The sequence below is a fragment of the Pantherophis guttatus genome, chromosome 1 (genome assembly GCF_059756535.1).
Source record: "Pantherophis guttatus breed Tessera chromosome 1, ASM5975653v1, whole genome shotgun sequence".
Taxonomy (NCBI): Eukaryota; Metazoa; Chordata; class Lepidosauria; order Squamata; family Colubridae; genus Pantherophis; species Pantherophis guttatus.
The window spans coordinates 213,554,162-213,571,414 of NC_142063.1; the positions used below are offsets into that span (position 1 = coordinate 213,554,162).

The following is a 17,253-nucleotide window of genomic DNA, read 5'->3' on the forward strand; positions in this document are numbered from 1 at the left end:
TAAATGCTCGACTTACAACCTTAATTGAGCCCAAAATTTCTGTTGAGTGAATCACTGAAGCTGTTATGTTAGTAACACAGTTGTTAAGTGAATCTGGTTTAATTTTGCTTGTCAGAAGGTTGCAAAAGGTGATCATATGACCCCAGAATACTGCAACCATCATAAATATGAACTAGTTACCAACCATCTGAATTTTGATCACATGACCATGGAGATGCTGCAACGGTCATAAGTGTGAAAAATGGTCATAAGTGACTTTTTCGGTGCCGTTGTAACTTTGAATGGTCACTAAATGTAATCATGAATTTAATACTATTTCAGCTTGTCAATATGAACATGAGAAGTAACTCATCTGATATAGTAAATAAGATCCCTATAAAAGTGCAAAGAAAAAAATTATATTATGAATTATAGTGATGGGGTAGGTCTGTATAAGGGAGAAGAAATATTGGAGGGAAATTACTGAAGGAAGTTGTTAGGTGTTTAAGGAGAAGTGTGCAACCAAATGAGAGGCACTATATGTGTACATGCTTAACAGAAAAAGAGAGATTAAGAAATGTCCACATTGATAAATATTTACAAGAACAGCAGTAAAAATGATAAGAAACTGTCAAAAGAATGCATGCTATTCTATGCAGTTTTTCTCAGTAGGTAAAAAACAAAACAAAACAGAAAAACTGTAGCATAATTTTCATTACTTCTTTAATGCATCCTTTGTAAAACATTTAATATTTCAGATTAAAGACAGATTACTGTATGAAATATTGCAAAATTTTCACAATCAATACGGGAACAGCTGCTTGGAAAAAATTAAGTGCAATCAAATAAATTTACCAACAACACATCCAATAATGAGAAATATGAAACAGTTATAATTATTTTAAAGCCTGTTTTTGTAGCCAAAAGCGTAGAAAAGTAATTGCTTGATGTCTGAATCTGGGGAAATTTGGAAAGAATTGAGTATAACCCAAAAGACAAATAGGCAGTGACAAGAGTAAAAAAAAGAAAGGACAAGCACTGTCTTCAGTTTGATTTATTGCTAATATTTATAATACTTAGTATCAGAATTAATCTTTAATACCTCTAGTTGAAAGAAGTCAGCTGTGACATGAACATCCAACAATCCCCCCTCCATAATACCATTTATAATGTATTTTAGACAAAGGGCGACCCATTGAAGAATTTCTTGCAGGTACAGTATTTTAAGGAAAGTCACATTGTGAAATTGGGAGAAGATGCTATTAAACATTTGGATTTAGAAATCGCTTTAACAATACTCCAACTTTTATTAGCGGTATACGAGCTACTTTTGCTACAGTAGAAAAGTTCATTCAGAACTGAGAAATCTAGAAACTGGGAAAGCAGGAATACTTACCTTTCCTTGAAGACTGACTAAAGAAGTTGAATAAAGATATAAATTGAATTCCCCAGCTTCCCTTATTTTAGGTTTCCTCAGCTGACTTGGCTGAAATTGCTTGTTTTTAAATATATAAACTAATAAAATGACATGTTTTTTTGTTAAAATACTTTATTTTTACCGTTTGTTGGCAAATAGGAAATTCACATCTAATCTACTGATCTAATTAATTAGATTTAATAATCTAATTAAATCTAAATTAATTCTAATGTTTGTTCTTTTGGAACATCTTAAGAAAGGTATTCTCCAAACATCCACTAAAAGTGTACTGCAGCTGGTTCCATTGTTAATGATTTCATAAGGAAAAGTCTAATTAGTTGACGCTGATCATTTCAATTTAAATGTAAATTATTCCGAAAAAAATCTGATTAAATAACGATATTGTATACCCCCATCTGTAAAAGTGAAATTCTACAGCGTTCCGAGTGCTGAAAATGCCCATCCAGTAGGATGCATCAAATAACCCCAGTGCACTTTTACTAAAAATAATTAAACAATGTTATTGACTGGCGAATAAGTAACTATTCAACCGAGTTTTCCTGAATCGTGATTTCAATCGAATCCATCCCGGTTGGCATAACAATAGACCAAAATCCAGCCATCGCAAAAAGTTGCTGTACAAAGCGTGAAAGTGAGATAACTTTCCTGCGTCAGTCATCATCAGTGCGCTAGCCGCTTTTCCCCTGCAGCGCTCTATATAAGCCTGCAACTCGGAATTCCTTTCTCTTGGCTCGCTTGGGAGGAGCCGATCCACCCCAAACCCCCAACCGATCTCTCTGCGTCCGCCCGCCCTACAGAAACGCGGAGCGGTCGGGTCGCAGACACCGCAGCGGCACGAGACCGAGTCCGCTCGCCTCGCTTCCGCACCGTCTCGTGCCTCACCCGGCCCACCCTTCCAAAGGGCTGGAAAAGGGAACGTGTGAGGGGAAAAAAAGATGGGCGGGGCAAAAAAGGAGGAGAGGGGGGGCTGTAGCAGCATTTCCATGGCGACGATGACGTCACCTCACCCTGGATCTAATTGGAGGAAACCCCGTGCCTTAGCTGCGGCGGCCCACAGACCAACCGAACTTGTGCCCTGATTCGGTCCGCCTTCGCGGCGGCGCCCAGAAGCCGGATTGGCCGTATGAAAGTGGGAGGCGGAGTCAGGGCCCCGAGAGTGCTTCTTGATAGGTGCAGCCGCACGAGCGCGGGCCTAGCAGTGAAGAGGCTCGCTTTGTGCCAACGCCCTTTAGCAACGCTGCTTCTTTCGCTGAAAACGGAGCTGCTTTTTTCTCTTCTTCTCCCTCTCTTCCTCCTCCTTCCCCGCCTCGCCAGCCCAGTCCCGGAGCGTAGTGAGCGCAGCCGACCCAAGCAGGCGCCAGCCGGCCGGCCTAGCGCCTCAGCGGAGCCCGGTGAGAGCGAAGTGGGGGGGGGGTCTCGGCCCGGGAAAGAGCGGGGACGTCCTCGCCTCGGGCGTCTTTCCTGCTTCGCGAATCTCTGCCGCGTCGTCCATTTTGTGGAGGCGGCGCGGGACTGGGAGTCCCCTGCCGGGGAGGGGAGGCCAAGCAGTCGCGGGGGGAGAGAGAGAGAGAGAGAGAGACGCCGCCATTTCGCACCGGCCCTGCAGCCGCCGCGGCGTTTTCCGTGGGGCGGCGGGAGAGGGAAGGCAGGGCCCGGGGGATGGGAGGGGACTAGACGGTGGGTGCCCTTTTGCCTCACCGCCTCCGTCTCGGGCTTGGTCCCTTCTCCGGGGACAAAGGCCCTTCAGCTGCTGCCTTCCTGGGGGCTCCTCCGAGGGAGGAGCCGGGGGGAAAAAGGACGTTCCGATGCGGATTCCTTTTCTTCCCTCCCTTCCTTCCCACCACGTTTTTTTCCCCCCTCTGCCTGCCTTACGGTCCTACGGTTTCCGTCGCAGGCTTTCTACGGGCCTCTCCGTTGAGCCTCCGGGGCCGGGCAAGGAACCTTTTGTGTGCCTTTCGCTTCCGTCTCCCACCCCTACCCCCCCCCGCCGCCCCGGTTCGTCTCCGGGCTATTCCGCGACCCGGCCTGCGCCAAGCTGGCGCCCTCCGGGACTCTTTTAGCTTTATGGCTGCTTCACTTCGCGGGCAGCACCTACCGCTGGGCGGCGGGAGGGGTGGTGGATGTGTATGGTAGTCTCGAAAGATCTTCTGGAAGGTGCCAGTCTGTGAGCGGTTCCGTAATCTCTCCTGGGCTCTAGAGCACCAACCGCCCCGTTCCTCCTCCATTCCTCTTAGATCATCTTCCGGCCGATCCTGCTGCTCTCTCTGGCAGGTTCTGTGGCAAGATTCCTAATCGCGCTTATTCGGGTTTCTCTCTGGATGTTTCCCCATAAAATGACACTTCAAAGGCTTCTTTTTTCGAGTGGGGGCGGGGGGAAGGGAAGAAGAAACCTTGTGGGAAAGAATTTCCAGGTGGTTGAATATTATGTCACTTGGTGTTCAAACTAAGGAGTCTTTTTATTTCTGACCACCATTTCTGGTGTCTCGTTCACATAGCCCTCATCTTTGGAATAGGAGGAGCAAGCAATCAAGTTATTTTTTAGGTTTTTTTTTTTTTTTTTTTTTTTTGCTTTTGTCTCTGCTATTTTCTGGTAGACAAAAGGCATTTTTTTCTTGCTAGATTGGGTGGTTTGCAAGTTGGAAACTTACATGGTTTATTTCTTACTTAGTCTCATTAAACCCATTGCCTTTTCTATTGGTCTGACTTCCTAAATCCATGTTGGATATTGTACTTAACATTAGGTCTTTTGTCCTAGAAAAAAAATCCACAGACTTAAGAGTGTTTCTTTGGTGTTTCAGGTTTTGAGCAACTGTACTTCGATACAGTTCATCTTTCGTCCTAAATCAGTTGCCTTACCGCTCAGACCACTGCAGTCTAATATGGAAAAGACGGAGATGATCCAGAAAGCCAAGCTGGCTGAGCAGGCAGAGCGCTATGATGATATGGCAACCTGCATGAAGGCAGTGACAGAGCAAGGTGCTGAATTATCCAATGAAGAACGCAACCTTCTCTCTGTAGCCTATAAGAATGTTGTTGGGGGGCGGCGCTCTGCTTGGCGGGTGATCTCCAGCATTGAACAGAAAACGGATGGCAATGATAAGAAAATGCAACTTGTCAAGGATTATCGAGAGAAAGTAGAATCTGAGCTTAAGTCCATCTGTACTACTGTTTTGGTGAGTTGGCTATGGTCATTTTGGTTTCAAATTTTATGTGATAAAATTTTAATTAGATTAGAGGCTGATGTCTAGTGGAAGAATGAATTGCATTTCTCTTGAGATACTAATAAAAATTGTAGCATAAATCTAAGAATTTGATGACCAAAACTAGGTTTTCACTGAGGAGTCTTTAGATTCTGAAAAGTTACTGTAGGAAAAACATTGATTAAATTATACTTAAGTAATCCTATTCACAATTAAGAGCCTGCTAATAGGTAAATAAATAAAGAAATGGTTTTCTTTTGATAAATTTGAAAATGAACCAGCTGTTTTATTATTGCAGATAACATTTCTTATATCTAGAATTGAGTGAATATGGAAACTTTAATGCTAAGTGTAGTAGCAAGTGATGAAAGAAAAGATGTATACTTTCTCAAGCTGGCCAAAGCTTGAGAATTGATGTTCTGTAGCTACTGTATTTGTGACTAACTAAGCACTTTGATAAATTGTAATAGAGATGAATCAGGTAAATCACTTTAAAATATTTAAATAGTGTATAAGTTTTAACCTGCTTGTATGGCAATTAACTAGAGCCAATTTGGTGTAGTGGATTAAAGCGCCAGGTTAAAAATAAGAATATTTTGTTGTAGTCTAGTCTTAGGCATGGAAGCCAGCTGGGTGACTTTGGGCTAGTCACTGGTAATGTGGTAATGGCAAACCACTTCCAAAAATAATGCCAAGAAGATTACATGGACCTGTCAGGACAATTAACAGGAGCAGAGACTGACTTGGAGGCACACACACACATAAAGTAGTAAGTGCTTTGGTTAAGCCTGGGCAATCTGAATATTTTTGAGAGACAAACAGCTTTACCTAAACTTCCCATAATTTGGGTGTGATTTGTTCTTGAAATTCTATTAAATCTATTGTGTTTGTGCTACCTTTTAATTATGTTCCTACCTCAATATGATAAAAAAAATTGTACCACTAGTTTTCAATGATAATGTCAAAGGGTTCTTGGGAATTATTCTTTGTTTAAAAAACATAGGGGCTAACCTATATGTTTGGTGCTTCAGATGGAAAATACCTTGCATTTTATTGAAATTTCTAGTTGAATATGTTTTCAGTTAAGGTAATTTCTATACATTTTTGTTTTATTGAAATGTATTTAATTTCTAATTAAATACAATGGAAATTAAATGTATTTAATTTCCACTTGGTGGTCTGATTGATAGAATTCAGTCAGTCAACACAAATGCTTTTCTCCTTAAATGTGCAAAAATGTTTTTGTGATCCTGTTCAGCATACCATATTTTTCGGACTATAAAACGCACCAGACTATAAGACACACCTAAATTTACAGGAGGAAAACAAATAGTTTTTGGCCTCTGCGCATTGCATTTTCGCCCTCCAAGGCCCCCAGAAGAACTCTGCAGTGCTCCACACGATCTGTTTTCATCAAAAACTAGCCTGTTTTTGGGCTTCCAAGCCCTCCGTGTGTTGCGTTTTCGCCCTCCCCAGCCCCCAGAAGCACTCTGTAGGCCAAAAAGGGCACATTTTTGGTGAAAACATGCCCCTTTTTGACCTGCAGAGTGCTTCTGGGGACCTGGGAGAGCGAAAATGCAATGCACTGAGGGCTTGGAAGTCCAAAAGCGGGCCCATTTTTGGCAAAAATGAGCCTGTTTTTGATGAAAATGGGCCGTGCGCAGCACTGCAGAGGGCTTCTAGCGATTGGGGAGGGTGAAAACACAGCACATGGAGGGTTCAGGAGGCCAAAAACACCCATATTCAGTCTATAAGACACCTAAATTTTCATCCACTTTTAGGGGGAGAAAAGGTATACTCCGAAAAATACGGTATATTGTTTGTAATGCACATGTAATTTTGTGGCAGCAACAAAAATGCATGCTCTTGACACATGCCCCAAAATGACTTTTCCCCCAAAACAGCATTTCATACCATTTAGGAAAACATTTCAGAAATAAGTTTATTTTAAAAATAGTTTGATTATGGTATTTAATCTGCTTTAGAAAGAAAATGAAAAATTTACAGGCAAAGTTTATGCTCCTGGGTGTATCTTTGAAGCTTTCTGAATCCTAGCCAATCCTTAGTCATCTCTGTTATGTGCCATTAACTTCTTTAATACAAGCATGTTTCTAATTTTTTTTCAGCTTGAAATAACTAGCTTAAGAGGTAGTTATCTGACATTTTTAATCATTAGGTCATTTTTAGGAATATAACAGTCTGACTCAAATGTTTTGCCACTGTTTTCTTCTAGGATACTTTTAAAATTCCCAGTATATAGTCTACAATCCTGAAATTTCTTGGTGGTCTTCCATTCAAATCCTATCCAGTTGATTCTACTTATCGTGTTAAATCAGCCAGGATCAGCTAAGTACCACTTAGCTGGATTTCTATAAACTGCTCAGGAAGTCTAAGCGTTAGAAAAGAAGTCATTCACACTAATGTACTTAGTCTACCTTTGCCTAATGACAGATTACAATTATAGTTAGCAATACATTTTGTACAAGTCATATAGGATTGTCCAGGTTTGTAGAACATATCAAATAATATAATTCAGTTCAATATGATCTGTCTTAAATGTTCATGTATTTAAACAAAATTAATTAATCTTACAGTGATGGGATGGAATGAAATAGAATAGAGTAGAATTGAATTCTTTATTGGTCAAGAGGAAATGGACACACAAGGAATTTGTCTATAAATTTGTCCACAAATTTAATTTGTAAAACTATTCCAAAAAAGAAAGAATAGCTTATAAACCATTATGGATAACTGCTTAACATGATCAGCTCCAATAAATATTTAGTTTTGAGATACAATACACATGAATGCTTTGTTCTTTGATATCATAATGAATTTTGGTTGAAACAGCCTAGTTACTTAATATAAAATACAGTAGTAGGACATATGAGTTGAATTTTTGAAGCATAGATTCCTGTGTTAGTACTGCTAGACATTTGCTCAAATTTTGTATTGCAAAAGAATGCTAAAACATAGATGTTTGGGTTTAAACATTTGATAAGATCCAGACTGACCAGAAGGAATATTTCACAGCAAGCTTTGCAGATGATTTATAGAACAATCAAATCTTTTGAAGCTTTTCTGGGAGGTAGGAGTGCAGGACAGTATTTGCTTATCTACCTTCCTCACAGTCTTTCATATTATTTCTTGTATTCTGAGCTTTCAGTGACGATTTTCAGGAGTTAAGAAATAAATCATATAATACTATCTTTGTCCAGCATTGTTTCAGATAAATGTAATTTCAATCTACATCTGACATCTGAGGGATAGTTATTATTTCTGCTGCTTGCAGAATAATGAACACATTTCCAGTTTGTCCCCAACCTGGTAAATAAACTTAACCAGTTCAGTTTTTTAAAAAAAAATAACTTCACAAAATCCTGGAACTTGAAATATAGCAGTACCATGTATTTTATAAACTGAAACTTACTTTGGCCTTTGTATAATGTCCAAGGCACTGAAATTCAAGAGTTGATGAGGCTAGATAAAAAACTAAATTCAATTTAATTGAAATTAAGTTGAATACAGACTATTATTTCCTATGTATTTTATTCCTTTTTCTGTACATTCAAATTTACAATTCATAGGCTAATGTTTGGAGGCACTCTGGGACTATATCCCAGATTTTGATAGGATACACGTAACAGACAAGACATAATAGATAGAAGCAAATAGAAACAAAGTTTCTATAGTATATTATGCCCTGGCGAGTTATATTTAGATCACCCTTGTACCCATCCAGAACACTATTAATTTTTTTCCTATTCTGGGTAATGTACTTGAATTGCATGAACCAATCCTGATGCTCAGAGTTGCATCATGGGGTGCATTCTGGGGAATACATGGAGAAATTCTGGAAGAAAAACAATGTTCTCTTTCCTGACTAGTACATTTAGATTGTCTCTGCTACTTTTTGTGTATGTAAGTGATATATAACCTTGGATAGATCTCTAAAGGGTTAAGCTGAATAATGGTAGCAAGACATTTTGTTGTAATGAATATACTTTTATCTCAAATCTTCTCTGTTTTTGAATACGCTAACTGGGTCTCATGGGAGTTGATGTTCAAAGCATCTGGAAGCACTAAATTGCCTGTCTGCTCTATAAGATTTGAGCCATGGAGGCCAATGTGTTTTTTTTTCTTAATAGGCATTTTTGAAATTGTTTCCATTTCCCAGAATTATATGTGTCTTCATTTTATTATGAATTCTGAGCAGCCAATGTACCTATTATCCCCAAACAAAACAATAAGAATAGACAAAACAAGTATCATAAAAAGATTGTTGTTGTTGCTGAATCATTGAGTACTTAATCCCTTGAGTGGAGGGGTAGACATTCTTTTATTAACATTTGTATGAAGTATTGGAAGGCAAAAATGTTTCCCTATCCAATAGAAACAACTTTGATTATCCAGTGGTATTTCCCACATGAACCTAATTGTGAAAATTAGATTTGAGTATGGGAAGTGTTTTTGTTTTTTGTATTTATTTGTTTTTTTGTTTTTTTTGCTAAAAGCATCAAAATTGCTTTTTAGATTCAGAAACACTGTGCTAACATGGTTAGATCCCCCCAAAGTATTACCAATATCAGAATTTATAATTGGACTAATTTGGTCATTGCATGATTTGTAACTAATCTGTATGTTTCCTCTTTGCATTATCTGCCCATAAGCTTACATTACTTAAATGTATACATAAAGTTAAAAATAATGTAGAGCATTGTGTATGGACATTTATGTATGACATTTAAAGTAGTGGCATTAGCTCTAATTTGATGAGTGATTTGTCTTAGCAATAATATTTCAGGCTTCAACTTGAAATAAATTAGTATGCATTAAAGATTCTGCAAGATAATGGTATGAATTAATTGAATCTCCATTTCTTGCTTTCTTGGAATGTATCAGTGAGACTATCTTATGGGGAGCCTGGCCTTACAAATATGTTTTATTTGTAAAAAAATTTAAAAATGACAATGTGTGATCTGTGCCCTTTGAAATTTAGGGTTCAATTATGTAGCTGTTCGAAGTTAGAAGGGGCTATATAAGCATTTCAAGGTTCCTTGTTCTCCCTTGATTAATAAAATAAAATAAAATATTAAATGGTGTAAATGGTACATGATACAGTGTTGGTTAGTACAAAATTTGAATGCCAAATAGTTTGCTCTAGATGAAGATACACAGCCGTCCAAATATTGTAGCAATGTCTCCCTGAACTTGTTTACCTGGAAGGAAGTCTTGCTGCATATTCTTTATTTCAAAGGAGTAAATTAGAAAGTAAACTGTACAATTGGATTGTTAGAGTACGTATTGTTTGTTTAATCTGATTCATCTGTCTGAGAGTTTTCTGATGAAGATTATTGAGATCTTGGGTATAATTTTAAGCAATTAACAAAGGATGATGCTAATAATCTGGTTTATAGTAGGTATATAGAATTACAATTTGTGGCATAGTTAAAGTTCAAAGCCTTTGTTGTCATTGTACATCATGTATACGACGAAATTGGTTTAGCCTCTACTGGTGCAGTCCATACAAGAATACAAGTCAACATGAATAATATAAAGAATAATCCTTATACAAGTAGTTATGAAAAAAAACCTAGTCATACGTTTCCATATGTACGTCATAGTCTGTGCAACATGTATATTATTCTGGTGTATATCATGGTATATACATATTACACACTACACTGGCACCAGTGAAATTCGGCATATTAATCTTTTTGTGGTGCTATATTGTGTTTAGGACTCTGACAGCCCTTGGATAGAAGCTGTTTTTAGTACATATAGTAAGCAAATACCAAAAATTTAACAACATAGAAACTTATATAAAAAAATAAATGTTCATCAGTATGAAGACAACCGCATACTGTTCATGAATTTACAAAATGGTTGCGATTTCCCATATTTCATAATGGTGTAATGAAATTTGATACTTAGAGATTATATCACTAGCTCCTGAGCATGACTTGAGAAGGATAGATTTCACTTTTTTTTCCCTTCAATGTAAGTATTTTACTTACCTAAAAGACTTGATGACAAGTCATAGTCCAAGAGATTTAATTCCTAATGGTGACAGATCAAACCTGCAGTGTTATTGAGATAAGACAATTGGTGTTTTCAGACTTTATATTGTAAATAATAAAAGAGGATATTTCTAGTTCTATAACTGTTTATTTTTTCATTAAAAAAATGGAGCATGTAGACAGATTACAAGAGTGTTTCAGATATCAGGTTACTGGGAATAAGTTGCTGCTACAGCTGTATGAATTACTGTTATAGAGATACTAAAAGGAAAATGGGAGATGGTGCTTAAATATATGTAAGGCTCAAGAGAGGCCCACAAATAGACATTTTGATATCTCAATAGAGCATTTCATAGTTGAACATAGTGTTTCAGAATGCACAATGTTGGCAGAAATGCTTCATTGTATATCAGAGTTGTATGAATTTTCAGTTCAAAAGAATTCAATGAAGAGAATGGTGTAAGGCAGTGATGGCAAACCTTTTTGGCACAGAGTGCCCAAACTGGAAAGCGTGCGCATCACAGTGCTGGAAACCTGATGACCAGTTGGGCGGCGCACATGTCAGAAACCTGTTGACCAGCTGGCATGTGCGCTAGTCAGCTGGTTGTTGGGTTTCCGAGGCGCGCATGCACACCAGCGGGCTGGTTGCTTGGTTTCCAACATGTGCATACGCACCGGCCAGATCAAAACCCACTGGTGCCTCGGAAACCCGACAACCAGTTTGCTGGCACACATGCACACCTCGGAAACCCAACAACCAGCTGGCTGAGCTGGGCCGACTGCACGTGTGCCCAAAGAGAAGGCTCTGCGTGCCACCTCTGGCAAGTGTGCCATAGGTTTGCCATCCTGGGTATAAGGCTTCTCAGATAGCTAAATTTAAGACATTTAAACCAAATGTATGAAACTATAGAAATGTTGAAAGTAATCACTGATTGTTGAGAGAAATCATTACATAAAATGGAAAGTTAAAAGATCTTCTGGAACATTGCAAAATAAACTGGCTACTCTTCTGTATTTTCTTGCCTGGAAAGATCTGCACATAGCTTTTGCATTGAGCAGCATGGTGCTTCTACACTATTAAAGAGAATGATTTAAGTCAAAATTAGAAAAGTGAAGATAGAAATTCTGATAGAAGTTTCATTTTACCAGCAAAAAACAAACAAACAAACAAAACTGTAGGCATTATGTATCTTTATTCCTTTTGCATATTCAGTTGGGAAGGGATTCTACAGCTTGCCACACTACAGAAATACAAGTGATCACACACAATCTATTGTTTTTCAGGCTTGGATAGTTTTACAGATTAGAACAGCATATAAACATGTACAGAATGATATTAATATAATGTTCAAATGACTTTGCAAACCATTACAAAGAACCACCTATTGCCATTCAAGAATCTTTGTTGCAAAATAGTTTTTTTATTGGGCAATCTGCTTCAGTTGACACAAAATTTTCATTTAAGATACAAAATTTTCATTTAACATCAAACTCTAGACATAAATATATAAAGGGTAATTATCAAAAGATAATGCTTTTTAAAATTAATATTAGTTTTTTGATGACTCCTTTGTAAACATGAAGATGAGTTTTCAGAATAGATTGGCTAAGAATACAAGTCATGCCACCATTACAGATAGTTCTTGACTTATGACCACAATTGAGCCCAAATTTTCATTTAAATTGAATTTGCCCCCATTTTACGACTTTTCTTGCCACAGTTAAGTGAATGACTGGAGTTGATAAGTTAGCAATATGGTTGATAAGTAAATCTGGCTTCCCTGGAACTTTTTTTTAAAAGAAAGTCGCAAAAGGTGATCACATGACCCTGGGACACAGCTGTGGTCACAAATACGGACCAATTCCCAAGCATGAAAAAGGTCATATGTCACATTTTTCAATGCCATTGTAACTTTGAACAGTCACTAAATGAACTGTTGTAAGTGGAGAACTATCCGTACCTATTTATTTTATTTCAGGATTTCATTTTTAGCTTATTTATACCTTGTATTGATTTTAAGGAAGCCCACCTTGTGTTAGTTTTCATGTTCAAATCCCTGGCATTTAGATTCACCTGTTGTTACCATTCTTGTCTTTTACCTATACATCCCCTTGTAAATTAAGTCAGCTATGTTCTCTTCCTACCCAGAAGTAGATACTTCAGTCTGATCTATCCTTCTCTGGCCATTTAGAGAGGGAGGGAGAAAAAACAATGCTGAGAGAAATTTTGGGAAAATAACTCTGTTCCACCCACCTTTAGAATCATCCCTCTAGCCATATTCTTCAGAAACGCTTATTTTTATATTGTGAACACAGGGGAGACACTTATTAATTAAATTAGAAAGCAAAGTAATGTATATATTACACAGTGCTGAAAGAATAAGACAGAAAAAGAGGGTTGAGTGAACAAAAACAACAAAAGAGGATTGAGGAAGGAAAACGGGAAGGGCCAACATCTCAACTGAACCAAAGGTACTGATTCACTGCTTGATAGCTTTTTTTTTTTTTTTTTTTTTTAATCATCCTGGGTGAGCAGGCGAATAGGATTCCTGGCCCATGAATATTTCAGATCAGTTGTATTAATATTTATAATGATTAAATTTATAACCTCTAGAATGGTATAGTAATTAAGGCATTTGATTAGGAATTGGAAAATCTAGGTTCCTGTCTCAAAGTGTTCTGAGGGAAAATAGCAGGGAGAGCTATGCAGGTTGCCTTGAAACATTGAATGAAATATGGGGCAAATTTTCAATTAAATAAATGTATGATGAGTTAAATACCCTCCTAGCCTTCTGAAAAATACTTAAAAGACCTTGCTTTTTCGCCAAAAACTGGAATCGGGTGAGGTGGATGAGAGGATTTAATGAAGATATTGGAAGCCTAACTGCCAAGTTTTTAATGTTTATGGTTTTAATAGGTATAAGTATTATGCTGTTTTTTATTGATTGGAACCTGTCCAGAATTTGTTATAAGAGGGACAGCTATATAATTAATACATAGTGCGTTTATTTTGTGTTTATTTATTTTATATTTATGTGCTTTTCCTTCACTTTAAAGTGCCAGATAATAAAAGTTAATGGATATGTGTCCTCAATTTCTTGTTAATAATTTGTATAGGTGTTGCCTAGATACAATAGGCAATAGTGGGCCACGGCCTACTAGCGGACTGTGGTCTATTTGCAACTGGGCCGCATGCCCATTGCTCGCACAAATGAAACTGTACGCGCGCATGCACGCCTGCCCCTCACATAAAACCATCCCCTTTCACTCTCTCACCACACGCCAGGCTGGAAAGCTTGGCCTAGATATTGTGTATTGCACAACTAGCACAGTAACCCTAGAACATTCCTTTTATTAAAGGCATTTTCTTACCCAAAGTGCAACTGTACCCAGTTACAACATAGTACAGTAGTTTAAATGTTTTTAATGTGATCATGTAATTGAATGTGGTACCCTTTTATGGTGTTAAAATTTTATCTGAATCCAAGCAAGGTGATACATAACCAAATGGTCACTTTTATGTTCATTTTTATTGTGATAGGAACTGCTGGACAAATACTTAATAGCTAATGCAACTAATCCAGAAAGCAAGGTCTTTTATCTGAAGATGAAAGGAGACTATTTCCGTTATCTTGCAGAAGTTGCAAGTGGAGACGACAGGAAACGTGAGTACTGTGTTCATTTAAATCTCTAGTTTTCAGTTAGAACAAATGTGTATGAAGCCATTATAAAAGGCAGAGGCATTATGTATATGTCCTACTTCTGTGGATAATAGTAGTCCTAGCTAATTTTTAGGCTTTTAGGCTTTCACTTATTTTTCCTTTTTCTTCACAGAAACAATAGAAAATTCACAGGCAGCTTATCAAGAAGCATTTGACATCAGCAAGAAAGAGATGCAACCTACACATCCAATTCGTTTGGGGCTAGCGCTTAACTTTTCCGTGTTTTATTATGAGATCCTCAACAATCCAGAATTGGCCTGCACATTGGCCAAGACAGTAAGTTGTTTTTTGTATGTGTGCATTTGTAGTCCCCATCTGCTTATTTTCTTAAATGAGAATTGCATGTAGAGAACATAGTGTTTTTGTAAAATATAGTCTACAGTGATGTATATTCTCCCATGATTTGCTGTTACGTGCTAAAACATGAGACACCCATTAACAGTGAAGTGTACAAAAGGGCACTTAATTGTTCTTCAAAGTTTTTCACTTAGTGATTTCAGGATGCAGTTGCCACTATATAAGGTTGCATCTTTGCCTTTATTGATCCCAGTGAAACTTAATTGGAGGGAACAGTGTTTAGGACTGATTGCTCTCTTTTGCCTTGTTATCTAAAGTATGTATGATAAATCTTGTTCACCAGATGAAAACATTGTGGCTAAGTATCCCCCTTTTTTTGCTTGAAAGCTTCACCAAATAGATTTTGTATTAATAATTATTAGTTCCTAAATATAATTCCGAGCAGTTTTTATTAAAGAAATAAGATACACTTATGAAGAAAGCTGATTAAGCTTTCTAACTAAATGTTTACTTTGGGGAGACCTTCCTGAAATGAGTTAAGACTGGTCTTTGTGTCTCTTATAGGCTTTTGATGAAGCCATTGCTGAACTTGATACACTGAATGAAGACTCATACAAAGATAGCACACTCATCATGCAGTTGCTTAGAGACAACCTCACAGTAAGATATGCCTTTTAATTTTCTTAGAATAACTGTTTAAAGTCTAAGTTTGCAACTCTTAATTGTGAATCTTTGGCAAATACCTTTAGGAATAATAGTTGCAAGCCAGGGCTGTTTGTTATAGGAATAAGAGTAGACATACATTCTTGATGTTGTCTTTCTACGACTATTTCCCTTGGCTAAACGTAAATAGAAATGCATATAAGACATAAATTATACAAGTAATGTTAACAGTTTCACATGATGTAGGTAAAGCTATTTAAAGGAGTATGAATTCATCATTTAAAAAGCTAGTTACCTTTGTCATTACTTATTTGCCATTTAGAAGATTTCAATATATGTGGGGAGGGGGGAAGGAAGGAGTCAGGTTGTTCCAGCAGCTATTCAGGACTGAAAGGCAGAATGAGTGTATATTTAAACTGAAGGTGCTGAACTTTAGTCTGGTTGTTCTTCTTTCTAGTTATGGACATCAGACAGCGCAGGCGAAGAATGTGATGCTGCGGAAGGTGCAGAAAATTAAGCTGCACCTGGAGTGTCATTCTCCTTCTCAAGAAATCTTTTTACACGTCTCATTCCTTATAGCTCCACTTGGATTTCCTATAGCAAAGAGAACCCATCCATATGTATGGAAATCAATTTATAGTCTTTTCACACTGCAGCTTTGGGAAAAATCCATTCCTTGATTTGTGTTTGTCTTGGCCTTCCTGGTGTGCGGTTACTGCTGTAGAAAAGTATTAATACTGGCTTAAATTTCATATAAACATAAATAATTTCCAAACACTTAAGTAGCAGACTAAAGTTATTTGGTATTTTTTTAAAGAAATCTGAACCAGGTCCTTCAAGCAATTGTTTTGGTATTACAGAAAAGACACAAATGTTTGAGTAATGCAACTAAAGAGTTTTGTGCAGTACAATTCTTCACATTCCCTTATTATAATTCCCTTATTATTCAGGGGTTACTTGGTTTGATTTTTACATGCTATTGTTAATTCCTTTCTGTAGGATATGGGAGTATTGGGCTACATAGAAAGCATAGTAGTGTGGCTTCCTACATATGTGTACAGCAGGAGCTATTGAGTGTTTAAATACAGGGACTCTTCTTACTCTTCAGTTGCTGCTGTCCAATTGCTATCCCCTCCCAATAAAATATCACACTCCTGCCTTTGTAGTTCTGGTATTCACTTGATTATGTCTTAGAAGCAGCATGTTACTGCCAGAAAACAGGGAGTGCCTTTTTGGCAGACTAGATTGCATGTCATTTCTTAACACTGGAATGGGGAAAGTGGTCACATGTCCAAGTATAAAACTTTTCCATGCAGATTTGTGCACATGTATGAAGGTGTCAAGTTCGTCCAGTGATTTGTTCTGTAGGTAGATGGACCACTATTGTGTGTTGCTAATCATTGATTGTAGTCCCAAAAAAGCCTTGTGAAAATGTTAATGCCCTATGTAACAAAATAACATTAAATAAAATTACATTTTATAAACCATAAAATGTTGCTTTGTAACATTTGCATGCAGCTTCTCTAAAAATACAACTGTTAATAAGCTGGACTGCTGAATTGAAAGTAAAGACAAATTATCTATACTGAATCCTTTTCATAAACTCTGGGGACAAAATAATTCAACAGCCCCTAAGTTCAATGATCTCAATTTTTGTTAATCTCAATATTTTGAGAATGTTCTTGGGAATATTTGTTGTATCCGTTTTCCCTTTATTTATTTCAAACATTTTTATAGCCATTCATTTTATAATCCGTTCTGAATGGCTCCCAACCAAAAGTTGAAAGAACATGCAAAACCACATTAAAACTAAAACCAAGACATTAAAAACAAAAACAAAAAAAAATGGCACCAAGTGAAGCTTATGCTGTACAGTCACCTAATAGTACCTTAGCACTTGGGGAAAGAAAAACCAGGCCTTCAAAGCTTTATAG

The 17,253-nt window shown here is 37.5% G+C and overlaps 1 protein-coding gene across 1 annotated transcript; it reads left to right on the forward strand.

Moving 5' to 3' along the window:
• Window positions 1-2,140: 2,140 nt before the first annotated feature.
• YWHAQ (tyrosine 3-monooxygenase/tryptophan 5-monooxygenase activation protein theta) lies at window positions 2,141-16,811 on the forward strand. The gene is made up of 6 exons (XM_034432073.3): window positions 2,141-2,808; window positions 4,216-4,590; window positions 14,179-14,302; window positions 14,472-14,635; window positions 15,221-15,316; window positions 15,777-16,811. Exons 2-6 carry the CDS (start codon window positions 4,297-4,299, stop codon window positions 15,834-15,836), a joined length of 738 nt encoding a protein of 245 aa, XP_034287964.1. The 5' UTR covers window positions 2,141-2,808; window positions 4,216-4,296; the 3' UTR covers window positions 15,837-16,811.
• Window positions 16,812-17,253: the final 442 nt, after the last annotated feature.

Excerpts from the sequence above, each read along its gene's own strand:
- YWHAQ (XM_034432073.3), top strand. The coding sequence starts at position 4,297 with ATGGAAAAGACGGAGATGATCCAGAAAGCCAAGCTGGCTGAGCAGGCA. Across the intron at positions 4,591-14,178 it reads CCATCTGTACTACTGTTTTG|GAACTGCTGGACAAATACTT; the intron begins GTGAGTTGGCTA and ends TTATTGTGATAG. Across the intron at positions 15,317-15,776 it reads TGCTTAGAGACAACCTCACA|TTATGGACATCAGACAGCGC; the intron begins GTAAGATATGCC and ends TCTTCTTTCTAG.